Here is a 25028-nt window from a genome sequence, read left to right on the forward strand (position 1 = left end):
CCCGCCCGCCTCATCAATCCCAGGTATTGTAAAGCGCTTGACATCCCCTTTTGACTAACAGGGCTGCCAGGAGTAGCAACTTTTTTTCCCCCTAGCAAATTTTTCCCCCTCTTCTCACGGAAGGAAAAAAAAATGCCACTATTTCTCTTTTCCTCTCATAGTTTCTCTCTTCTCTCTCTCTCTCTCTCTCTCTCTCTCTCTCTCTCTCTCTCTCTCTCTCTCTCTCTCTGTCTCTCCCTCTCTCCTCCTCTCTCCTCTCTCCCCTCCTCTCCCTCCCCCTCTCCCTCCCCCCCCTCCCTCTCTCCCTCTCTATTCCTCCCTCCCTCCCCCCTCTGTCCCTCCCTCCCTTCCTCTATGCCTCCCTACCCCTCCCTCTCTCGATTTTGCTTCTTTTCTGTGTTCCCCCCAACGCACACACTTTTCTCTCCTCCCTCTCCCCCTTCCCTTGCCCCTTCCCTCCCCATCCCTCTGCCACTCTCCTTCAAACCTCCTCTGAGCGATTAAAGACTGGAGACCCCCGGCGTCTCCGAGAACAGCAGTCGGGGACTAGACGAGAAACACCCCAAAGGCACTTCCAGAATGTCCCGATTCAGCAACTTTCTTTCTCCCTCCCTCCCCTTCTCCCCCCTTTAAGGGCAGCAAAGGAATCTTTTGTTATTTGCTCCTTTTGAAGTTTGCTTCCTTTTTGACGGGCCTCTCTCCTGTTTATAATTTAAGATTCAGGAGCGCGAGGGCACTCCACTCGCTTTCCTGGAACGTGATTCCTTGGTGTCTCTTTAGCCTCGGTTTTCCAGACTTCCTTTCTGCGTACCCACTCACACCCAAACACAGGTGGATGGAGTTCTTAAACTTTTTCCGGTTCCTGAGGTTTGTCGGAGTGGGTTTTGTTTGTTTGTTTTCTGTTTTTAATGGCAGTTTGGAAACGTTGTTGCCGATCTCCCTCTCTCCCCATTTTTTCTTTTTTTTCTCGGGTCGGGTCAGTTTTGTGGCTTGCTCCCACCCCCAACCCGCTCCCTCTGCCCTCCCATTCCCATCCCGGCCCCTTTCATTCAGGTAAAACTGTAAATTTCCCAACGCGCCATTGTTCCTCTGGATCTCCCAAAGCTCCCTAGAGATCCCGAAATACTTTTTTGGTATTTAAATCCCCGATAGATAGGACCAATGTAAATTTTGTGACATTCAAACCTTTTCCAGTTCACAAATCAGTCACCCTTGTCACAGTTATTGAAATTCCGCAACTTGCCACAACAAGACGGTGGAAAAAGCGGGCGCGGTCTTTGTTGCCGACCAGGCTTTTGATCGCCAGAGAAAATTTACTTACCTTCAGATGAGTGAGCAGAAAAAGAAATAACACTCCCTTTGATTTAGTTAGGAAAATGCAGACATTTGGATTCCGTGCAAACATACAACACTCGCTTGTTTTCGCGATGCGGCCCTCGATTAACCTGTCTTTGCCCAGCGCAAAGTCTATTCAACAACTGCGCGTAGTTGCTTTTTGTCCCATCCACAAAGAACCATTGACTATATATTAAAATGATTGTTGAAAGGTAGAGGGGTATGGCACGTAAAAGCAGGGGGAAAATCCCTGTAACTCAATCAATTAAACCGGGCGACATTTATACATTTCAAAAAATGCACGCGGATGTGGAGCCGGGGGCGATGGAGGGTGCATTTCTACTTAGCTCAGTTTTAAGCCCATCAGCTTGGCCCAGGATTTAGCCTTAGCGCCTGCATATTCATTAGGTCTAATTATTTTCTAGTAAGGAAAACACAAAAAGCCAAGAGTCGGAATCCTTCAATTTGCCCTTTGTTTCTAACTTCATCTGGCTTCTTTGCAGCTGAACCAAGGCTCTAAACTCTTTGCCAGACAAAGGGACCTTCAACTCATCCTTTCACGTGATGTCCGGTTAGAAAACTTAACAGTTCTCCAAGCAAAAGGAAACGAAAATCTCTCTCTCTCTCTCTCTCTCTCTCTCTCTCTCTCTCTCTCTCTCTCTCTGCCAGCTAGCTTTCTAGGGCTAGAGGAAGATCACCACTGGCTACTCCTACACTCCTTTCTAGTTTTTGTCCCCTGCCAACTAGATTCTGGTTTGGGTAGGGTGAACTGGAACCGGGGTGTCCTTCATACACACACACACACACACACACACACACACACACACACACACACACACACACACCCCCCTGAAGTCAGGTTTCGAATGGTGATGATAACCCTGGATCTAAAGAGACTACATTGAGCATCAAGGTTAGAAAATAGAAATTCTAGAAAATAAAAATTCTGCCCCCAGCAACAAGTCTGTGTCCAGTAGTCCAGCACTTCTCATTTAATCTGACCCGACTCCTTTAAGGAGTGTCAGAAAGAAGCAGCAGCAGCCAGTGTTAGGGCTTCTTTCTTTTAAACTATTATGCATTTTCTTGGGGGAAAAGATATACCAGGCCATTCAGTTCTTTTTACTCCTACAAGGGATTCTAGAATTATGAAAATCGTATATTCTGGGAGATATTTCCTCTAGAGGCTGCACTGCTCTTTCACAAGGGAGAACAAATATTGAACCCACCTTGACTGCAAAAAAAAAAAAAAAAATAGGGAGGGGACCTGAGGGAAGGGTGGCTGTTGGGAGAGGGGAGGGAAAATAATTCTTCAAAAAAGAAAATCAGACTTCTCTCCTCCAGTCTGTGGAAAATCCACCGGGGACGTTGACAGAGGGTATTTTTAGGAAACCCATCCAAATATACAAGGTAAGAGTAAATATGAGAAGGGAAAAAAAAGTTGTGGGTTGTAGAAGTTATCAAGTGGGATTTGCGGCGCTCTCTGCAGGAAACGCGAGCGGCTCCAGTTCAAAGCCACATGCACCAACGTGACATATAAGCCATTAAAATATCATCCTGACGGCTCATTTCTGCTTCATCATACATTCCCTAACTGCTTCCCCGAAAGCTGGAGAAGGAGAAATGAAGGATGACCGCCTCGGTGGAACCACAAAAGAGGTGTAGAGGTTTCTGGTCCCCCCTCTTTACCCCAAAGTGATGTGCAGAAATGAGGTGACCCAGGCAACAGGTGGAGCAGGGTAAGTGCTTGAAACCGGGGGGGGGGGGGGGGCGTCAGTTGGGGAAGGCCTGTACTCCCAGCGGCCTTGTAGCAAATGTACTTATGGGGGCCGTGGGCACCCTAACCCCACTGGGAGAACAGGCCCAGTCAGACTTTTTTCTCTATCTCCACCTTCACACACACACACACACACACACACACACACACACACACACACACACACACATCGCGGGTACAGGCCCCACCCCACTAATTCTAAAGGGGGTGGGGAGGGGCAGCGTTGAGGATGAGTCCTTTCTTTCCTCTGGGAGGAGTGGGTGCAAGAAAGACAGATGGGGCTCCTCTAGCCAGTGGCACCAAACCCAGCTTGTTGCCTGCTTGTCTTCGCTCCTCTTTTTTTTTTTTTTTTTAATTGCCTGGGTGTGCCCACAGTGGGCACAAGAAGAACAAAACTGACCAAGTTTTGCCCTTCTTGTTCGTGGTGGAAACCGAGGGGGTGCCCGTGAAGGAGTCCTTGCAGACGGCCTTTCTGTTTTTCCCGTCCGCAAGGATGATGGGGAGGGTTTCGGTTTACCTTTACCAGGGTCAATCACTCAAGTTAGTGCTGCGGAAAAGCTACACAGTAGAACTTCTCCGGATATTCTCTGAGGACTGAGGATGCCGTTTGGGTCAGCCTCGGCCGGCTGCCTGCCCGCCCGCCCTTATCCTGCTCCTCCTGCTTCAGTACTCTGTCTTAGGATCTGCTCTATTTGTGCCACGGGCCATAGGTTCGCGACCTGGCTTTCTTTCTCCTGGAAGGGAATCCGGCTTACGGTTAGATGCCGGGAGCAGGCCGAAGCCTAGACCCAGGGGTGTATAACGAATTACTAGCGAAAGAAGGGAGAAGGATTTGAGTGGATTTGAGTGTAGAAGCGTTACCTGTCTAGTTCAAAGTCTTAAAGTTTGGAGTCGACCAAGAAGGAGATAGAGAAGACTGAGAAAGGGAGAGAGGGCATAGGAGGGCGGTTTCAAGACTCGGTATTCACTCGAGTCTGCAGAAACAACCTTGGCATGGCAAGGCTTGGCAGTGACCTCCAGCCTCTGCTTCTGGGGCACCTCTTTTTTCCTTCCTGTGTTTGGGGGCAGGGGTTTAAGGTATGGCTTACCTGCCCAGGTCGGGTTGTCTGCAGGTCACCCCACTAGTTTAAGCTTGACTCTGAGCACCCGAAGGTTGCCAGCCTTCCAGCTTAGAGTTGGGAGGAATCCGATCTCTACCCCCTCAAGGACAGGAATAAGAAGAGGGATGTGGACAACCCAGGCGCTCAGCTCAATTTCCTGGTGCTTCAGGGCTGGTGCAAGGTAGCCAGGGAGGTGCAAGTGCAGCTGGTGATCGATCTGAGCAAAGGCCAGCAGCGGCTTTCATCTTTGGCTTGGTAGCTGTGAGCCTGCCAGGGCTGAGCTCTTCCGGCAGGCAGGCAAGTATTCCCGCCTGATAGTTAATCAGTGTGGAACTGAAGTCGCCAGCTCTAGTTGACCTCTGACCTTAGACAGGCCTATGTGGACTAAGTGTGCTTCACAACAGGCAAATTGTGATTCCTCAAATCAAAGCAGTGTCTGTTGCAGTACCGACCATCCCATCTTCTTGTGACTATCAATCACTGAGGCTCCCTGGCACCCCTTTCCCTGTCCTCTCAAGATGCAGGATAAAGGCTGGTTACAATACATCCTGAGGATACCCTTCATTAAGTTGGTAGTCACTTGGTATGAAAAGACGCCTTGGGAGTAAGAGTTTGGGGGGAACTCAAAGAGTTTTTTAGACCTACTATCCCAGGGATCTCAGATTCAGGGGCCCAGGGACAGTTCCCAAATTCACTCCTTATTCTGTCCCTTCAACAAGACAATGTGATTTCAAATTCTAACCAAAGAGATGGTCGCCCTGTTTCCTTGCATAGGCTGGATCTACTACAGATCTAGCCAAGGGTCCCTTTTGTCTGCCTTGATTCAACCTTTGAAACATTTCCTTGCATGCCCAGGGAAGCATTTGTAGTGCACAAAGGACATGCACATAGGGCATGAGGGTACCAGCAATCCAGACCTCCTAGAAGTTGGGCTGTGCCAGCATTGTTGGTAGGCAGAAGTTTCTAGGGAAACTTACCCCCTTTTCCTTAGAAGCAAACAAGTAAATTCTATTATTGCCAACCAACCAGGAACCGTGGTGCCAGACATCCTGCCATGAGAACATTCAGAGCAAGGACACCCAGCTTGCTGCCCTTCTGTAAGAATACAAAGTTGGGCCTCCTTTCTTTCTTGCTCTGTGCTAGAAGGAGCTTGTTACCTTTAAGGAAGGATTTTGTTGGTTGTTTTTTTTTTTTTGTGTGTGTGTGTGTGTGTTGTTAGATAAACTTGAAAACAATTTCCCCTTGGAAAAGGTGAGTATCTGCAGGCCTGTGCCTGGAAAAGAAAAAGAAAGGATGAGGCCCTGAGGGTAGTTTGGGTCTGAGTTAGAGATGCTGGGAACATAGGAAATTAGAGACCCTGTATGACAGTGCAGCTCTACTTGGATCTAGCCCGTGGGTCAACAAGTTAAATAGCCACTTGTTCTGCGGGCTAGAGTGTCAAGACAGGCAGGCTTCCCATTGACTGAGGTCTTGCTGTGTTTGTCCAGCCTGAGACCTTTTTCAATGACTGTTTGTCCTTCCTCACCAAATTTAGGGTCAACGCTAGGTGGATTGCTGTTTGGCTGCCTCACTGCCCGCACAGCCTTGCCTGACAGATGCAGAGGGCCTGAAAATGCTTTCAAGGATTTATGGTTGCCGAATGCTTGGTAGCTCCAGCCACTGACAAGCAATCTTGAGAGGGAGGCACTGTTTCTAAACTTTGCAACTGAAAAAAAAAAAAAAAAAAAAGAGACAACTTGACACCAAGTAACAGCAACAAACATGGTACATTTTTAATCTGGTGGGTTTAATATTAGCTTTGAAAAAAAATGAGTTAGTAACAGCCTTCAAGTGGATCTGGAGCAAGAAGGGAATGGAACGTGTGGGGTTAAAAGGTTATTCACTACTGCTGACAGAGCAGGGCTTGAAAATCTGAAATTTTCTTCCTTCCAACAATATTAACTAAACATAATCGCACATCCCCAGAGAATAGAGGACCCTCTCCACCACACCTCAGCAAATGTAAATAACCAACTTGAATAAATAATGGGGTGTTCTGAAACAAAATTTCAAATTCTAGAAGCCACCGATTTTTGAACACTGAATGAGCACATCTACCTAAAGGTCAGAACAAGGAGTGATAAGAATTCTAACTGGGAAATTAGAATTTTTTTTTAATGATTTTATTGTCAATGTAATCTTTGTTCTTATGTTTCCAAATCTGAAAATGATCAAAGAAGAGCTAAAGGACTGTTTTCAGACTAACATCTTTCTTTCATACACTCAGGTCATGGATTCTTGCCACAGAAACTTGTATGGTATTGTTTTACTAAGGCCTTTTCTTCTCAAGCAGGCTCAAACTCAGAAAATGAAATACAAGACTTCCCTGGTGATGAGGAAGCGATTACGGCTGTACAGAAACACTCTGAAAGAATCAAGTGAGTAATTAAAAAACCTTATTATCAATAGAGATTTGCTGAAGATCAGGCACTTTTCTCTCTCTCTCTCTCTCTCTCTCTCCCTCTCTCTCTCTCTCTCTGTGTGTGTGTGTGTGTGTTTATGCACGAAGCATATTTGATGGTTTCTCTTTTGCTTATACTGGGATGTGAATCTGGGCCCATCTCTAAGTTTAAATGAAACTTAGAATAACACCTTGGTCTTTGATGCATTTGCACACAAATCAATGACACAACTTCCCACCAGCAGCCCGAGGATTCAATGCCTACTCATCTGGACGTTCTAGAATTAATATTTGAGTACTGGATCATTGAAACAACCACCCTTGACCTTCTGCAATTCCACTGTCACATTATTCTATGACATATTCATCTTGAATTCATTTCCAGACAATTTGATTGGGATGAGGTTTGACATGTATTGGCTTCCATGAAAGAAGCATACTTTGATCTTGGTGATGGGGTTTACATGATATGCATCATCTTTACCAGGGGCACCAGCCTTCTGCAATGTGGTAGTGACTGTGTTCCCACAATGTGGTGTCTGAACCAAGAGTGACTGACAGCCACTCTGTCAGAAATACCTTCATTGTGAAGAATTTAATTTCATATTCCATTTAGAATAAGCATAGGATTTAAGGTTGGCTTTTCCCCCCTTGCAGGCATCTTTTTTTTTTCTTCACTTCAATTATAAAGTCCATGTTTTTTCTAAACATGGTCTCTTATTGGTATGCAAGGCAAGCTTCTTAACAAAAGTTAAGTCAGTTAGGAAATGACTCTCTTTTACTATCTGGGATGGCTTTATGGCAGAAGTCAAAGAAGAGATGTGATTGTTATATAAGTTCAGTTGTTTTGATCTCTTAATGCTACCTTGGCAGTTCTTTTATCAATTGCTTCTGATCTTTTTATGAAAAGACGTTTTGCAGAAGCATTCCTTGGAAATTAAATTGCATCTAAAGTATATTTTCCCACATTCTCAGTTCCATTAATGGTGATTAAAGCTAAAATTTTCATAACTAGGAGAAATTTCCTCTTCTAAAAAAAAATCCTAGCAGACCTCATCTCCTTTGCATAATTTGGGGTTGGACATGTGGCAGGCTTCTGGGGCTTAAATGATTTCTTTTCATAAGACCTGAGATACCTCCCACTGCAGGAATCCTGAAATCAGTGAATAGCCTCTTCAGAGATACACACCTTGTTTTGAGTGGCACTATGGTCACAAATGTAAAATCCGAACTGAAAAGGTGGCTGCAGATCTAGAAGCAGAACATTGAGATGGCAGAGGCTGCTTGGCCTGGCTCTGAGCCATGGCCCCTCGGCTGAATGGGTAATCGTGATTTAGCATTGTTTCAAAAAATCAAAATGGAAAAATAGCCCAGCTCTTGATGCCTTATCTTTGTCCTTCCCCCTTTCCAAGAAGAGAGGTCAGACAGCTCAGCTACTGAGGTAAGAAGCTCTGACAGAAGATAAAGAAAGCCACCAGTTGTCCTTTTCCTAGAAAATAAACTAGAAACCACTCAGTTATGCCACTGGCGGTAGTGCCTAATGCGAGCAAAAATGCTCAAGTCATGATTCTAGGCATCAATTTTGAGAGACTCTAGAGATTGGAGGATGTTACGGAACTACTGATAGAATCCGTCCCATGTACCCTTCATGGAAGCTCAACAATCCCCCCTCCCCCTGCATTTGCCAAAAACACCTTTTGGCTACAGGCTACTCCTTTCTTTGCAAACCAAGCGGGAAGCCCCTGAAAGCAAACTGACCCCAGCAAAGATTAGCACATCCAGCCAATGGAAGGTTTCTGAAACTGGAGAGCTCTGTATCCTGAGACATTTTTAAAAAAGAAAAAAAAAACTATAGAAATACACTTCTAGGACATTGGTGCTCCAGTCCTTGTCATTTCTGATCAGCTTGAGACTCTTTTTGGAGTTTATTTTAAAAATTTACCTTGAAGGTCCTTACATAATTGCTGAAAGTTTTATGTCAGTAAATATAAACGGATACAAGAAATATTTTTTCTCTCTATCTCTGTCTCTGGGGAAATGGACCTCAAAAGGATGTCTGGTCCCATTGTTATGTTTAGCCAACCGAGGTGTGGGCCATATGGCTCCAAGAACCTTGCAAGAATGAGGCAGCCTCTGTGACCTGCAGGTCAACTGACCCCTAGCTACTCAAGAAATGTCTACCCAGGATGAGTCCAGATGTTTTTAGTGCTTCAAGAGAAGGCTGCATCTGGGAAGGAGCTCCATGGGGCCAGGCTACTGTCAGTGATTTTGGCTGAATCAGATGTGTTTGCCCTTTGCTGCTGGCACAGAAAGTCATACACATGTTCATATCTTTTCAAGGGCAAAGATAGTCAGGCTGTATACTCACATGATGTATGTATAAAACCTCTCTCTTTCTCCCTCTCTCCCTCTCTCTCTTTTAACCTTTGAGGACACAGGTCAGTGCTTACAATTCAGGAGGTCTGTAAACTTGGATTTTTTTTTTTATTATTTAATCCTTCTCTCTACAACCTGCTAATGGAAAGTTAGCATTTTCTTCTCCTGTGAAAATGAGAAGCAAACATTTTCGGCATGCTCACCAGGCTTCCAAATGCTTCTGAAAATAGCTGAAAATGCTTTAAAAAAAAAAAAAGCCGTTCAGCCTGTATTGTTATTCAAAGCATTTAATGGGGATTGGGTCACAGTATGTGTATTAAGAATCCATGTTGGTTTGAATCAAATAATTAACCAGAGTTAAAATGGATCCTGAATTTGACACATCCTGAACAATTAATTGTATAGCATCTAGGTTTAAGTGAGAGAAAAGAGATTTTAGATCCTGGGCTATGTTACGGCACAAGTGCACCTGCACTCAGGTTTACTATCTCAGTTCTGAGGTTTGGAGGATGGAAGTAGCAGGGCGAGAAGGGACACACGTTTGTTTTCTGTTGTCAGCCTGTGCATTGTGTTTCAAGTTCTTTGGAGGCTCAGCTCAGACTCACCTGAATACACGCTTTATTTTTCTCAGAGCTCAGACTCAAAATTCACTGAAATTTGGTAACTGCCTAGAGATAAGGGGGGCGGGAGGAGGAACAATCCAAGGGACCAGATAGAAGCACCTCTCATTAAAAGGCTAACTGTGGAAAGTAAATGAAGCTTTCAGAGGGAGAGATAAATTCTCAGAGACAAGATCTTAAAATGTCAGGAAAGGTCTTGACTTAAGAAACAGAGGCCAACTGTCTCTCCTCCTCTGTGTGTGTGTGTGTGTGTGTGTGTGTGTGTGTGTGTGCTCACAGAATCTGTTTGTAATTGCCTAAGTCTTTCCTAATGCAGAGCAGAGAGATACAGACTATTCAAAGCTAGAGAAATTATTGTGGAAGTTAATCCCTTGCTAAATCCCTTGCCCCAAGCAGGGATGAATGATGAATGTACCAAGCTTTAGAAAATAAGTCAATTATTAAAAATGTTAAAGCCTTGTTTACAGGGCAGGAGTGTAGCTCCCTTGATGGAGCCCTAGGTTTCTCTTTCAGCCCCTACGTTCACTCACATGTGCTGTTGAGTATCTATGAACCCAGCTCTTGGAGAGTGGAGGTAGGAGAAGCAGAAATTCAAAAGCATTCAAGTTCTAGACCATCCTGGGCTACAGGAGCCCCTGTCTCAAAACAACATAAAAGAAAACAAATGAAGCAAAAAACAAAAAGACCAAAAGACCTTTATTTACTAATCATGGAATCCTCAGGGAGAGGTCAGTACAATCGATGGAACATTAAGTTAGTGTTCCACGTAATTTGTTCAGACTTCTCTCTTCTCTTAAAGGGTTGTGTTGTTGTTGTTGTTTCTTCTCAACCTTTAGAACTCTTTAAAACCCCTTTAAAGGTTTCTGGGTCTTAGCAAGCAGAGGATCCAAGAACTTTCTTCGGCATTATTGGGCACAAGGACGGAGTCAGGGCCCTGGGCTAAGGAAGCAGTTGATCATTGGGCAGACAAGGGGCCAGAATTGAAATGTTCAATTGGTCTTCCTCAGTCAGCTATAGTGGTAGTTCTAGACCGAAGGCCTTGAATGCAGGCAACTATGCCATCCATTCTGTAGAGTCCTATAGAGAACAAGGACTAAGGTCGAAGCTTCTGCAACAAGTGGCCACAGACTGGAAGTTATCACAGGTGCCATTGGTGGACCCTTCATCTGGCATCACTGCACAGAGTTCAGGACCCCCAGACTAGTCCCCTGGCCCATGGACTGGAAGGCAAGAACCTGTTCCTTCTATTTGTGTATTTGTGTGCCTTGAGCCCTTTATTTATTTAGCCAGAATACCCTCAGGTAGATAAATATGAGCTATGAGGAAAAGATACCTTTCAGGGGACCCTGAAGTGGTGTGAAACAAGCCTTCTTCCTCTTCTGACCTCTTCTGGTTCAGTCTCTCTAGTCAGGCCAGTCACCAAGAGGAGGGAGAGGCAAGGGTGATTGGAAGAGAGTAGAGAAGAGGAGGAAGGTGGGTGAATAAAGGAGTAGACATACAGGGTAGTTTTAGGGGAACAAAAAAGAAGAGAGAAAGGCAAGGGGGAGAAGAAATTTCAGAGAAAGGATAAGAGTGGGTACCAGGTTCGATACCCTAGGAGTTTCTTTACTAGGAGTTCTCCAGGCAGTCAGCAGCCTACTTTTCTGCCTTGATTCCCACCCTGTCCTTTGCCCTCAAAGACAAACTTTCCAAATACCTTGAGGCACCTAAGTACTCAACTGTGTACAGGACCCTACTCATCTCTTTCCAGAGTCGTCTTGGGTATAAACATAACCTAACCCTGTTCGCTCACTTCCAGGAGCATGGTGGCATAGCTCAGCATTCTAGGAGGAAAAGGGTGGTGGGGAGTTACAGGAAAGAAAAGAATCCATGCCTGGGTCAGAGCGCATGAGCAATAGAAGCGTGAAATGCTATTGGGATTGGGGGAGGGAGCGAAAGAGGGAGGGAGAGAAAAGGAGGGAGAAGATGAAGCGGGAGAGGGGAGAGAGATGGAGAAAGAGAGGAAGAGAGAGAGACAGAGACACACGTAGAGAGACGGAGAGACAGAGAGAGACACACACAGAGAGAGACAGAGAGAGAGGAGAGAGATATCTTGTCATCACTGACGTCGGACCAGACCACCGGCCAATAGGCGACACAGGCGATTGTTCTCACGGTGGCCCGGGGCCGCGGCCCCGAATCTATTCATTTCCTTAAGCGCTCTGCTGCCGCCTCAGTAGTGCCCGGGGTTTCACACGGACTTTAAAGACAGAGAAAACAGAAGGGGGGAGGGGGCAAACACCAAACTTAAAACAAACAAACAATCCCCCGCCACTTTGCATAAGTTTAGTTTATCCTCTCCTCTCCTCTCCTCTCTCCTCTCCTCCTCCTCTCCTCCTCCCTCTCCCTCTGTCCTGTCCTCTCTCTCCTCTCCTCTCCTCCCTCTGTCCTCCTCCTCCTCCCTCCTCCTCCCTCCTCTCCCTCTCCTCCTCCCTCCCTCTCCTCTCTCCTGTCCTGTCCCTCTCCTCCCTCTCCTCTCCTCTCCTCCTCCCTCCCTCCTCTCTCCTCTCCTCTCCTCCCTCCTCTCCCTCTCCTCCTCTCCTCCTCTCCTCTCCTCTCCTCTCCTCTCCTCTCCTCTCCACTCCTTTTTCCTTGTTTTCGGTTGTCCTTTGCACTGCCAAACTGTAGTCGCATTGGTGGCTGCCAGACCGAAGGGCAGCAGGCGGTCCTTTCCAGGCCCAGTGGGACCCTGAAATTAATATATATTTATGTATTAATATATATTAACACACGCGCGCGCGCGCGTACACACACACACACACACACACACACACACACACACACACACACACACACACACGTGTCCAGGACGCTTTAAAATCACTACCACTTCCCAACTTCACCACCCCCCGAAATGACCCTTCCTATCATCTCCCTCCAACTTGGCCCGGGAGCACCCCTTGGTGTTGGTGGACAAAGTAATCTTGAGATAGGTCTTACACCTCTGCAGCAGAGGCCGTGCCCCCAGGCACCCCCAGACTCAGCCCTGCTGCCTTTCCCACCTACCCCATTATCGCTACCCTTTGCAGCTCATGGCACGGCAGGGGACTCGGCAGAACTGCAGCCCAGCCGGACGAAGGCGGAGGCTTTTTTACTTTGCTGGGTCTGCCAGGTTCATTGCTGGCAACGACTGGCTCAAGATCCCAGCACCGACTGCCAGAAACCTAGATGCGGCTGGGCAGAATTTGTCCCCGGGGCCCGGGGAAAGTGCGAAGCTCACGCCACCGCTTCTCATGCACGTTGTTTGTCTCGACAACAGGTAGCAGCTGTGGACACCATGGGCCCCAGCTCGCCGCTGCTTCGAACCCCTCGGTGTTTCCGGGCCTTCATGAGCAGCCTCCTCAGGCCTCCCACAGCCGTCCTTTGAACGGACTCCTGCGTCTGGGGATCCCTGGAGACATGTATGCGAGGTCGGAACCTTTTGCACCAGGGCCTATGGCCCGCGGCGACACTCTGGCAACAGCCACAGCTCTGCACGGTTATGGCGGCATGAACCTGACCATGAACCTCACCGCACCCCACGGCCCTGGAGCCTTTTTCCGCTATATGCGCCAGCCCATCAAACAGGAGCTCATCTGCAAGTGGCTGGGGGATGACAGCCCGATATCCCCGCGGCCCTGCTCCAAAACTTTCAGCACCATGCACGAGCTGGTCACGCATGTCACCGTGGAGCACGTCGGTGGCCCAGAGCAGGCTAACCACATTTGCTTCTGGGAGGAGTGTCCGCGACAGGGCAAGCCCTTCAAAGCCAAATACAAACTTGTAAATCACATCCGCGTGCACACGGGCGAGAAGCCCTTCCCTTGTCCTTTCCCGGGGTGTGGGAAGGTCTTTGCTAGATCAGAAAATCTCAAAATACACAAACGAACACATACAGGTCAGTACTTAGTGCTGTCTGTCTCGTGCGACCCATGGGACACAGACCCTTGGGTCTGAATTTCCTTAAGTTCCAACTGAGGGGAGGAGGGAGGTATTTTGGTATTGTTTCCATGAGCCAGATTTATAAAACGGTAATTAACAGCTTCTGCTCCTAGACTCACCGTTTTCCGGAGGCTGTCTGGGCAGAGTAGCTCCAGAGTTCCGGGGTCCCTGTGGGTAAACTGGTGCTCCTAGCTTTAGAGCTTTGGTTTTATTTAGGTTCTGGATATTGAACCCTAGGTTAGATCCCCCGTCCCAGGAGTTTGATTTTAAGACATTTTTTAAAAAGCAGCGTGGCTTCCCCAAAAGTCTTAAAGGAAATGGGAAAATTTTGTCTCACATTTACAGATCGCTATTGGAAAATCTTCTCCCTTTTAGCCCTGCCATCACCTGGACTGAGAGGGTCATCAGACCCTTAATACCTTCTTTAGGATTTATGGGCCTTAGGGGCCTACTTTTGACTTGTTTTTGTATTGCTATCTCCACAGAAGGGACTTTTTTTTTTTTTTTTTTTTTTTTGGTAACTCTCATTCTTATTTTAGTAGAGACCCAACGGGACCCACTGCCTTAAATGTCATTTACCGAGCTGTTAAGTGAAATAGGGACATGTGTCAACCACATCTGTTAGCTCTAGTTAACAGAAAGAAAAGGAGCTCAGTGAAGGAGTCTGGTAGTTGAACTCTTCTGGCCAGAAGCATCTAATTAATACAATTGCAAGAAGAAAGTTTTCACACTTTCAGAACAGCCTGTGAAGTTACATTAATTAGTTTAGCAGCCACTGTTTGACTCTCCTTGCTCCCCCACCACCGCCCCCCTCGCTTGAAGTTTAAGAAGTCAGCGTCTTCTCCCCTCCCCCATCTTGGAGGCGGGAAAAGGGAAGAATGATGGAGAGACCAGAATTCCAGCTTGGTACTCTAGTTCTGCAGGCTGTATCTTTCCTTTCTACAATTCTTGTTAGAACGGCAACCTTTTTAAGAACCCAAGTTCCGATAGTTGCAGTACCTGGTAAGAAGCTTGCTAAATCTTGCCACAAACTGCCTCCCCCATGAGGTTTAGTGGTAGAACACTGGCATAGGCTGAGGCAAGACCAAAGTCCAATTTAGATCTTGTTTTTTATCCCCCCTAGCATATCAGTAAAGGTCTTGTACCGTTTTCTAAAGCACGTTCTGAGATCTCCCCCACTCTGTCTCATCCATTTGCTCCTCTCTCTCCCCCTGAGTTATATCCCCAGGGACAGAGGAGTAAGTAAGACCTTGATTCCAGTCCTCAGAGTTGCTGCTCCAGAGGCTGGCTGCCAGCACCTGGAAGGTGGATGCGCAATCCGGGGCTGGAGAAAGAACTCATCTTTAATGACAGGGATTTTGAAGCAAACAAACTTATACTGCTCTTTGCCGGCCCACTGTTTGAAGTCTGTGAAGCAGAAAATGGTCAAATTCTTAGCGTAATCGACCTACATCAGAGAAGCAAAAGTGTGCCTGGCTGGCTCTCAGGTTTGCTTGGACTGAAGGCAGAATTCTGCGCGTTCTTTTTCGGTCTCTGTCCTAATTCATTACAGCTTGGGTTTAAAAAATGAAAGAAAGAAAGAAAGAAAGGAAGAAAGAAAGAAAGAAAGAAAGAAAGAAAGAAAGAAAGAAAGAAAGAAAGAAAGGAGAAAAGAAACAAAACCAAACCATAGAGCCTTCCCTGTTCCGGTGTCTCCCTCAAATCTCCTAAGTAATGGCAAGAAAAGGAGGAGGCAAAGCAGCAACAAAATGTTTCTCAAATGGCAATAGAACTCTCTACAAATTATTCATGAAGACAGTTTTCGATTCAACAGGAAAATAATTGCCTTTTCAAATATTAATGGCGTTTCATTTCCTCGAGTCGCGGAAGCGGCGATCAGGAGCAGATTTCTTAGCTGAGATTCTCCCGAAAGTGACTCCCAGGCCTGGCTCTGGAGGTAGCGGGTGAAGAAGGTTTCACTGACAGAGACCGGGGAACAATGGTAGGGCGGCGAGGGAGACGCGGGCCAGGAGCGCGCGCCGGGCCAACCTCCCAAACTGGCGCGCCTCCCGGAACCCCCGGGCCCGGGCTCTCCCCACCTTTCCCCGCAGTCAGTCAGCCCTGGTGGGGGTTGGAGGGGGAGGCGGCGGTTGGGGGTGCAGGCCGGCGCCTGGGCCGCTCTGGGGCGGAGTCATGGCGAAAACAGACCCAGCTACAAGTGCCAGAAAATGGCGCTGGCCTAGAGGCCCCGTAGGCCGGCGAACTTGGCGCCGGCGCCGACTGAGGCCGTGCTCGCTTTGGAGCCGGGGTTGAGGACCAGGGCCGAGGCCAGGGCCCCAAGCGAAGTCCGGAGGCTCGCGGCCTAGGCCGCCAGCCTGGCCTCAGGTCGTTCCGCGGGAGACAGGCCGGGCCGGGCGCCGCAGGGTCCACCCTCCCACCCAGGGCGTCGCGCAGGGACTTGGGGGAGGGGAAGGGTGAAGGGCGGCGGGGGTGGGAGGGTCGTGGAGCGCGGGGCCCAGGGCGCCTCCTGCGGCTCCGCAACGCTAGGGCGAGCCTGCACCTGGCCTCCCAGGGGCCTGCTCACTCCCGGGTACTGAAGAGTCTCCATACCTGCTCTTTTCTTCCCCGTTTCTCGTCTGGAGCGAAATACTTGTCTAGTTTACGCGACGAGGCATTGGAATGGGATCTGTGGCTGCAGAATACCCCTCACCCCCCTCGTGAGGGACTTCTGTCCTCAAATTCTAATCTCAAACTCTATCCCCCACCCCACCACCCCTAAAAAAACTTATTAGGTTTCAGTTTTTTTTTTTTTTGCAAATTATTTTATGAAGAAAAAGGAGGGAGGAGAGAGAAAAGTTTGGGGTTTGCAAACGCTGGTGGAATCAAAGGACAGAAATCTGGGGACAAATAGGGACACTGATTTGTTCATTATACGTCTCCAATTTTCGTAAAACCGTGCCTTGTCCTGTGAAATGGCAGCGGGCCACATCTTCCAGAGAACCCTAGTGTACCAGCTCTACTCAGCAAGGGTGAGCGCTATCGGTGGGCAGTGCGGGAGAGACGGGTTGGCCGATATTTTTGCCCAAGCCAAAGGCAGGTTAACAAGCAAACCTCAGTTTAAATCTGAGCACCGACGCCACGGCGGAATGTAGAGTTTGTTGATTTTTATCAGGGAGTCTTTCCAGTAAACCGCGGGAGAAGCGATCACAAAGCCAACAGCGGAGCATCGTGCTATTGAGTCTTACGGTAGAGAAATGTTAGCACCCCTGATCACCCCCCAGGACCTTCAGCTTCTAAGATCACAGACACCTCCCCCTTTCCTTTTCCGAATCAACCCCAGTTGAATCAAAGACTTGGAATTCTAGCTTCTGGGGGTGTGTGTCAGGGGTGGGGGGTCAGGGGTTCCGTTCCCCTTCTATACAGCAGCAAATTCAGGCTGCAAGGAACTCCTGGAACGAGGCTTCGCCCAACTAATATTCCCAGCTTTGTCAGCGTTCTGGCCTTCCAGCACTTCTACCTAGACTTGGCTACACCCGGTGGACTTGGCCTGTATCAGGCACTCACCCGAAGCTTGCCACAGTCTGGGCCGCGATTTCAACAGACTTAAGATCCCTTCTGACCTGATCCGATTTTCATCTATCAGCCTCTGGGTTCCTCTGGCCTGCGAGGTGAAACAGGCGGGCGGGGTAATTGTCTGGGGAGGATCACAGACTTGGAATTGTCAGTTTGGACTGAGAGGGTCCCGTCTACACTCGACAAGGTCTCTGCGACACTGCTGGATCCATATAATAAAATATTAAAACCGGCGAACACTATCTCGAGGAATTTCGGATAGACTGGGCAAGATGTGAAGAATGTTGCAGTATATTTGCCTTCAGTGAGTGAAGTGGAAAGGAGAGGGGCTCTATTTCCTGGAAAATAGCCTTTGAGGTGAATCGTTGCTCAGAATGTTTCTCACACTGCGCATACGCATGTGCATCCGCCGCTCATCCTTTCAAATCCTTCCGTTGTTTGGCACTTGAACAAAACCTACTTTAGAAAACACTTTGAACCAGGAAGGACTATGTGTCCGGCGGATTGCTGGGCAAAGCTCACTAGGGCAAAGACAGATGGCTTGGGCAGTAACTTCAAATCCAGTAAATGTGAACTTCTCAATCAACTCAATTCCGTGTGTAAAGGTGCTTCTGTCTCCACATAGATAAAAGTTGGAGCTAAAAAAACGTGCCTGGATGAGGATTCTCAAGAATGGAAATGACTATGATGGAGTCATTGTCGCTCCTCCTCCGACGCCCCCACCCCCATCCCTAGGCCCAGGACCGGGAGGAGGAGGGGTGGCACTCTGTAGGACTGGGCTTCATCTCCTCACCGGGTGGGGGAAGGGTCTCAGACTTAAAGCACAGGGGAAAGTAATTTTTGAAAAATCTTTTGTAGGTCTTTTTCTGAAAACAAAAGAACGATGGGGGCGGGGGGATACAATCCTGAGATTGGGACGCAGACCACATCCTACTAACGTCTCTGCGTTCCCTCCTCCAGGCGAGAAACCTTTCAGATGTGAGTTCGAGGGCTGTGAGCGGCGTTTCGCCAACAGCAGCGACCGCAAGAAACATTCGCACGTGCACACGAGCGACAAGCCTTATATGTGCAAGGTGCGCGGGTGTGACAAGTGCTACACGCACCCCAGCTCTCTGCGAAAGCACATGAAAGTTCATGGTCGCTCGCCGCCACCCAGCTCTGGCTACGACTCAGCTATCCCGTCTGCTCTCACATCGACCTCGTTAGAAAGCGGCCGTGAGCCCTCAGTGGCTTGCTCTGCGGCGGTGGTTGTGCGTGGCACAGATGTGAGCGAATGGTACGTGTGTTCGGGCGCCTGGACCAGTGGTGGCTGACTCTGCAGCGCCCCCACCCCAGCCTATCGCCGCCACCTCTGGGCCCAGTTGCAGCCACCGCCGCCTTCAGTATCAGGACTATTTCCTCAGCGAGCTGCTCTGGTTTGTGCCGGTTTCGAGTCTAGGCCCGGTCACCGAGGCTTCAAGAAGTAGGCAAGGAACGAAGGGAAGGAGAGTAGAAGGGTAGATAAGCAGATAGACCACTATTAAAGGTTATTGAGCATGCTGATGTTAGATCATTATATGAAAACAGAAATGTGTTCATTCTATAGTCACATCCTATACACACTTTGCCCATGAAACCAATGTCCAGGATACAGAGACAGATAAAACAACAACAACAACAACAACAACAACAACAACAACAACAACAACAAAACTTATTAGAATTTATTCACAATTTTGGCAACTGCAGGTGGCAAAAGTAAAGCCATACATTTTCCCAGTGGGTGTGGAAGGGTGGAAAAGATTTTCCTTGAGGCCTGGGCCAGGGCTTTCTCAGACCCCAGTCACAGAATACTTTTCCTTTCTTCCCCCCTCGCCCATCAATCCAGACCAAGGAGTTCAGAGCCCAGGAGGTGGCAGACAACATTCCACCACCATTTTCTTGCAGCTCATTTATCTTTTTCTTTCCCTCCACACACCTCTCCAGCTCCTTAGCTGATCTTGAACAACAACAACAACAACAACAACAACAACAGCGAAATAAGCACATAACAACAAAGAAACACAGAAGTCCTGCATTTTCCAACCACCTCTATAAGGGAGAGAAGTAGAGGAGGTGCTCGTCCCTTTTCTTGGGATGTTACATACCTCCAACCCCAACGCCTGTCAGAGCACATAGATAAGTCTGTTCTGTCAGACCTCAAACTCAATTGACATTTTATACTTGCAGTGGGGACGAAACAATAGGAAGCACAGACAAAGGAGCGCTAGAAGGCTTTCAAGAATTCTGAGTTGTGAAGCTTCCAGGATTCCCTTTCCCACCCCCATCTGTTTAGGCGCTGCTATAGGGCCTCATAGGTGCTTGAGCAGGGGATACAGAGCCGGCTGATGTCATCATTGAAGCAAGCTCTCCACAGTCCAGGATGTGACTAAGAGAACAGCACCGGTTCTCTAATAGCTTTTGTCAGAAAGGACGCGATGTTAGTTTTATTTAAAAAGTTTACGGGCGAGCATGAGATAAATAAAGTAGAATAACAAGTATTAGACAGGCAAACACTCAGTGGGTCTAAAAAGAGTTGGAGGTACTTAATGCACTGGTTTGTGAAGTCCTGGGGTGGGGGGCAGATATTAACAGAGATGGAGAGTAAGGGCTCTGTAGTTGTTGTGAGGGAGGAGAAATAATGGGGCTTGCTCCTAGTCCGCCACCCTCTGTAGGGAAGGAGGAGCTGCTTCACAATCTCAACTGAGATTTAAAGAAACAAAAAACACCCAAAGAAAGAGAATGGTAGCAAAAGGGAGAAAAGAGTATTGTCACACTTGTCCAGTTCTCCAAAAATCTGAAATAAATATGTGGGGGAAGGGAAATGTTTTTGCCTGAAAGGAAGTCCCTAGGAACTCAATTTTACAACCGGAGCCTGCGGCTGGGGAAGTGTAACATTGATACAGTCTTGCCTACTTCCCAGGACACTCTCTGATTATCCCCAGTGCCACCAAAAATAGATACACTGAATACAAGAAAAGCTGGACCAACAACTCTTAGCACGAGAACCCTGCTACACTGTCTCAGAATCCAATCAAAAAGTCCCACTCCTGTCCCACGGACCCCACAACTTCTATCTAATAAAGTAACCAACCATCTTGGCCAGAATGGGGTTGTTTTTCTTACCACTAGTAAAACCCAGTATCTTTCAAATGCATCTCCAATGAACATGTTGTTGAGTTACAACCTGGCGCAGTCAGTCTAGTTTACATGGACAGTTGGGAAGCAAAGAACTTGTTTTCATGGGCAAGCACTAACCTTCCTGCCATGGCGCATAGAACCCTTGAGGGACTTGATACCTCTGCTGATATTTTAAAACTGTCCCCCCTCATCCAGGACTCCTTTCTCTCCTGTTTTGCCTTTCACCCCAGTCCAACATAACAAAATGAAATAAAAATGTTTGGCCGGTCACTAATCGCCTTTAATTTTTCATTTGCTTGTTACAGATGTTGCTTGCAAGGTAATCTTGCCCTGCGCAGCTGAGCGCCCGCATCTTGCGCCTGCGACATCAAAGGGCTCTCTCACAAAGCAGTGTTTCTTCGCCACGGTGCATCTTCATGGTAAGTTAGGATTTCTATGGCAATGGGCAAGTCTCACTGAAATCCTGAAAGGCCGAGCCTGGAGCCCGTCCAGGCTTTTCATTAAGGACATAATATTTACGTCTAACAGGCCTTTTTTCTTGTGTATACAAGTATATATTTTTGTTTGACGCGGACTAAATCATTTTCATTTAATTTCCGGTAAACAAAACCCACGCGAATGGGCACTTGTTCCCGATCATAATAAAAATGGATAATAATGCGAGGGAAGAAAAGGGCCGCTTGAATCGCCGCTCAGCTCTCTTTGTTTCTGCTTTCTGCGGTGATCAGAGGGCGTATTTGGGTTTGATGGCGAGTTTCTAAAGGCGAGGAAATGGTTTGTAAGAGGGAAAAGAAAAGGAGAAAGGTCCAATCAAGCTCGGGTTGTTCAAAGAGTCGCGTTTTGGGGTTGAAAGTGTGAGTTTGACGGTGCATCAGCATGCCGCGTTAGGCTCGCCATGGAAATGCGCGCGGGGAGCGGCCGCTTCAAAGGCGGCACACTTCACTGCGGACACTCTATTAAGATACATTTGCGCTGACCTTTGCTTTCACGCCATTTAATACTGTCACTGTGCTCTCCAGTATATACTTCCTCCCAGGACCTGTCTTGCCAGTGTTTAGGGGTTCAACATGCACCCTGATGTAGCGGGCTTTGGCACCCGGGATTCTTTCAAGAGAGGGAGGAGGAGCCGAACTCCGAACACCTTGACAGCGCCCATAGGCTCCAGAGTCAGAGTAAATGACTAGGGCATCCCGAGAAGCTTACCAAAGGAGGATCCTCAGCTCAGTTGTGGGGACTTAAGACAACGGTGGCCGACTTGGGGGAAGTATGGGAACCGTTAACTACGGCTCAGGGACAGTTAGTGTCCCTGTGTTCCCCAGAGGTGCCATACTTCTTCCTAACCCTAGAAGTCTCTCAGCCCCTTAAGCTTTTCCTCTGATGTGCCACTGTGGTCTGGGCTGGCTTTGGGTACAAACTGAAAAGCCCAAGGCCAAGGGGATGGGGGAAGATGGCAGCAAAGTTAGAAGTCCATGTTCTCTTAATTGTCTTGTTGTTTATTTTATCCAAGTACCCTAGTGAATAGGGGAAAAATAAACACGGTGGAAAAAAATCAAACAGTAGAGTCTTCTTTAGTGCCCGTCCTTGTGGTTGAATAAAAAGGATGGTCTGCCTTCTATTGAGCTGAGAAATCTTTGAAGTGGGAGTTATTATCTGAGACATTCCTGCTTGTCGTCCTAACAACGCTGGTGAAATGTAAAAGGTTCTTTGTCAGCGATTTGTTCTCCTCTCTGTCAAACTCACTTTGCCCCATTGGTTCCAAACCATTGCTAAAGAGATAAAATCAAATTTCTTAAAAAAAAGAAGAAAAGAAAAGAAAAGAAAGGAAGAAAGAAAGAAAGAAAGAAAGAAAGAAAGAAAGAAAGAAAGAAAGACCCCTACACTCCACCAGTAGATAACTTTAGGAATAAGTTTTGCTAAGGGGGATGCCCCCCATCCCCATCCTCCCAAAATACAAAAAATACAAAAAAAAAAAAAAAAAAAAAGCCTACTGTGTAGTTTCAGTCCTGGTGATGTGTGTAGATGTTGGAAAACCCTTTGCATCAAAACTGGTACATCAGGTAATGCAAGAAGGGTAGAGGCAGAGCCTAAGTGCCCCAAGTCCATGCTCTGGATGCTCCTGTGAGTGCTGTCAGTCCTGGCCTGTATTCCATCCACCCCGGTTTACAAACTGGACGAATTTTGCTGGAGATCACTCCAGCTCCAAATATTCCTGCTTGGGATACTTGGAACTTAAGCCTGAAAACAGGTAATGTTAAAGTTTTCCCCTTTTCACAGAAACTTCCGGTATAAATAGATTCACTGTGTTTTCTCACCACTGGTGCAGTCAGCACTCCGTTTCTGCCTTCTGCCGTTTAACCTAAAGGATGGTAGCACAATTTCCCCCCTAGATCATCTTGGAGTTCAGAAGGTTTGGTTCACAAGATAGTAACAAAAAAGATTGCATGCATATGCCACCTCCTCCCCTATGTGCAGTTCTTCATTTTATAGTATGCCTAGAAAGGAAACTTTGCCCCTGTTCAGGTTTTTTCCAACCTCCTATTGTAGTTTTAAAGGTGATTAAAATAGATAAGGATGCGCCCTTCGCCCTGCTCCCTGTGCTTACTAAATGATTTGTGAAGAACTTTCCCCAAATTGTAACCCCTGTACTCAGTTAGAGTTGCTGCAAAATGTCTCTTATATCGATGTTGTTTGTTTACCTGACTCTCCATATGTCTGTTTGTATTGCTAATTTATGGGGACATGTAATGATTGCAATGAAAGTGAATTATCCAGTCAGGCGAATCTCTTATAGTCATAACTGACACACACCCAAGTCTGAGTCAGCCCTTAGATTATTGGTACCTTGTCTATCTACACTGTGATTTTCAAAATCTTTCCCCTGAACAGCAGTTAAATTATGAACTAATTTGAAGGGAAAAAGTTGTTGTGTATATTTGACAGTGGTTGTTGAATAAAGTTCAAAGCTGAGGCATAATCTCCTTGGAAACATGTACCTGTAAGTTAAATAAAATAAGTTTTCTCCCTCTGAAAGACTTTGTGAATGTGTAGCTTCTTTTTGCTGTGTTGTTTGGAAATAAAGGATTTGATGTTTTCTTTTCTCCTCTGAATCCCAGTGTCCACTTATTACTTCATACCCTTAGAAAAGATTCGGGACTCTCTTATAGCCTGCAGCTCTTCCTCTTCCTTAACTTTCTTCAAGGTTTGGCAGGATTATCGTTGGGGTCCAGCCACTTGAGATAGCAAAATAAGGGACCAGACAAAACAATGATCAGAGCAGAGATGTCTCTGGCCACAATCTAACCTCGGTGACATCAGTGACAGCAACTGATTTACATTTCAGAAGAGAAAAGATAAATGGATGCTCAGTGGCCTCTCTGGTAAGCCTGGCTTCCAGCAGCTCCTAGCACGCTCATGAAGCACCTCTGATTTCTAGCAAAAGACCTGAGAAGTGGTAAGAACTGAACAAACTTAGAAGAAGAGGGAGAGTTGGCTCCAAACCCTGCCTGAATTGATGGAATGCCTTAGATTACTGGTGCCTGCAGGAGTCTTGCTAAAACTCTCGGTGGGCACAGATCCCCTGGGGGGGGGGTCTGTGAAGGTTCTCAACTTTAAGGCTGAAAAGCTACAATTCAATGACTGGCTGTTCCTTCAACTGAATTTGAGGTCTTTGTTGAGTTTTAGCACACTCTCTGTGTCCATATCTGGCTTGCTTACTTTCCCCAAATGTATCAGACTAATTTGAATCACCAGAACATCTACTGTGGTCTCTGCTTATGGAAGCCAGTGCCCCTTCAGAACTCTGAATCCTTCACAGATGTCACATTATGTCTAGGTCCTTTCTAATGGCTGAGAAGTTGGGTCTAATGATTCTCTTGACTGGGGCAAGGGATTGGTGCAGTAGGAGACTGATAGATCCTGTTGTGAGAAGGGCAACTTCCTTTAAATACTATCTTAGACAAGTAGCGTATATCTGAGGGACTGTATTCCTAGAGGTAGAGAGTGCAGAACTAAAATAGAAGAAGACAGGCACTTATGAAAAGGTGAAAGGGGAGCTCTGAAGAGACTGAAGACTTGGTACAATAGGGTGGCACTAGAAAGGGGGAGGGGCTTGGGCATCTGCTCCACTGGTTTCTGTCCGGAAAACTCTCAGGTTTAGGAACAGGTTACAGGGATATCTCCTGCTACTTTGACTTCGTGGTTTCTGGGAAATAATGCTCAGGAAACCCCTTTTGGCAGCACAATCAGTGTGGTGCAGAAAATGGTTAGGGATGAAACCATAGCTCCATCTAAGGCTCTTCCAGGTCCTGACTGTCTTGTGTCTTGGTAGCCTAGGGCTGGAGAGGAGATTCTCTCCTACCCACCCTACATCTCTGTATACTACCCAGGCCAGTGGACTGGCAAAGCACCACTTCATAGAGAGGGAAAAAAGGAGGATATTTGGAAGGTGGCTGCCTATCCTCCAGTAGGTTTTTGGATAAAATCTGCCTTTGAAACTTCCTGATTCCAGCAAAAGAACTGAGAATGGGAGTAGAGAAAAGAGGAACTCAGATCAAGGTCATTGAGAGATTATCACTTCTTTCTAGATTTGTTAAGTCATCTATCCATCCATCCACCCACCCACCACCCACCCGTCTGTCTATCTGTCTGTCTGTCTATCTATCTATCTATCTATCTATCTATCTATCTATCTATCTATCTATCTAATCTTTCTA

At 47.0% G+C, this 25028-nt stretch overlaps 1 protein-coding gene across 5 annotated transcripts; it reads left to right on the forward strand.

Annotated features, from left to right (window-relative positions):
• Positions 1-1954: 1954 nt before the first annotated feature.
• On the forward strand, positions 1955-23419 carry Zic4 (Zic family member 4). Of its 5 annotated transcripts, XM_032909838.1 has the most exons (7): positions 1955-2248; positions 2677-2742; positions 2822-3071; positions 5744-5973; positions 6542-6626; positions 12944-13561; positions 18118-18577. In XM_032909838.1, exons 4-7 carry the CDS (start codon positions 5971-5973, stop codon positions 18468-18470), a joined length of 1059 nt encoding a protein of 352 aa, XP_032765729.1. In that variant the 5' UTR covers positions 1955-2248; positions 2677-2742; positions 2822-3071; positions 5744-5970; the 3' UTR covers positions 18471-18577. The 5 variants fall into 5 exon arrangements, with proteins under 5 accessions (XP_032765729.1, XP_032765732.1, XP_032765731.1 ...); XM_032909841.1 differs by lacking the exons at positions 1955-2248; positions 2677-2742 and having other exon boundaries at positions 2748-3071; XM_032909840.1 differs by lacking the exons at positions 1955-2248; positions 2677-2742; positions 2822-3071 and having other exon boundaries at positions 5410-5973.
• Positions 23420-25028: the final 1609 nt, after the last annotated feature.

The sequence above is a fragment of the Rattus rattus genome, chromosome 8 (assembly GCF_011064425.1).
Source record: "Rattus rattus isolate New Zealand chromosome 8, Rrattus_CSIRO_v1, whole genome shotgun sequence".
In the NCBI taxonomy this organism is placed as follows: domain Eukaryota; kingdom Metazoa; phylum Chordata; class Mammalia; order Rodentia; family Muridae; genus Rattus; species Rattus rattus.

Excerpts from the sequence above, each read along its gene's own strand:
- Zic4 (XM_032909836.1), top strand. The coding sequence starts at position 6,398 with ATGTTTCCAAATCTGAAAATGATCAAAGAAGAGCTAAAGGACTGTTTT. Across the intron at positions 6,627-12,943 it reads AAACACTCTGAAAGAATCAA|GTAGCAGCTGTGGACACCAT; the intron begins GTGAGTAATTAA and ends TCTCGACAACAG. Across the intron at positions 13,562-18,117 it reads ACACAAACGAACACATACAG|GCGAGAAACCTTTCAGATGT; the intron begins GTCAGTACTTAG and ends TCCCTCCTCCAG.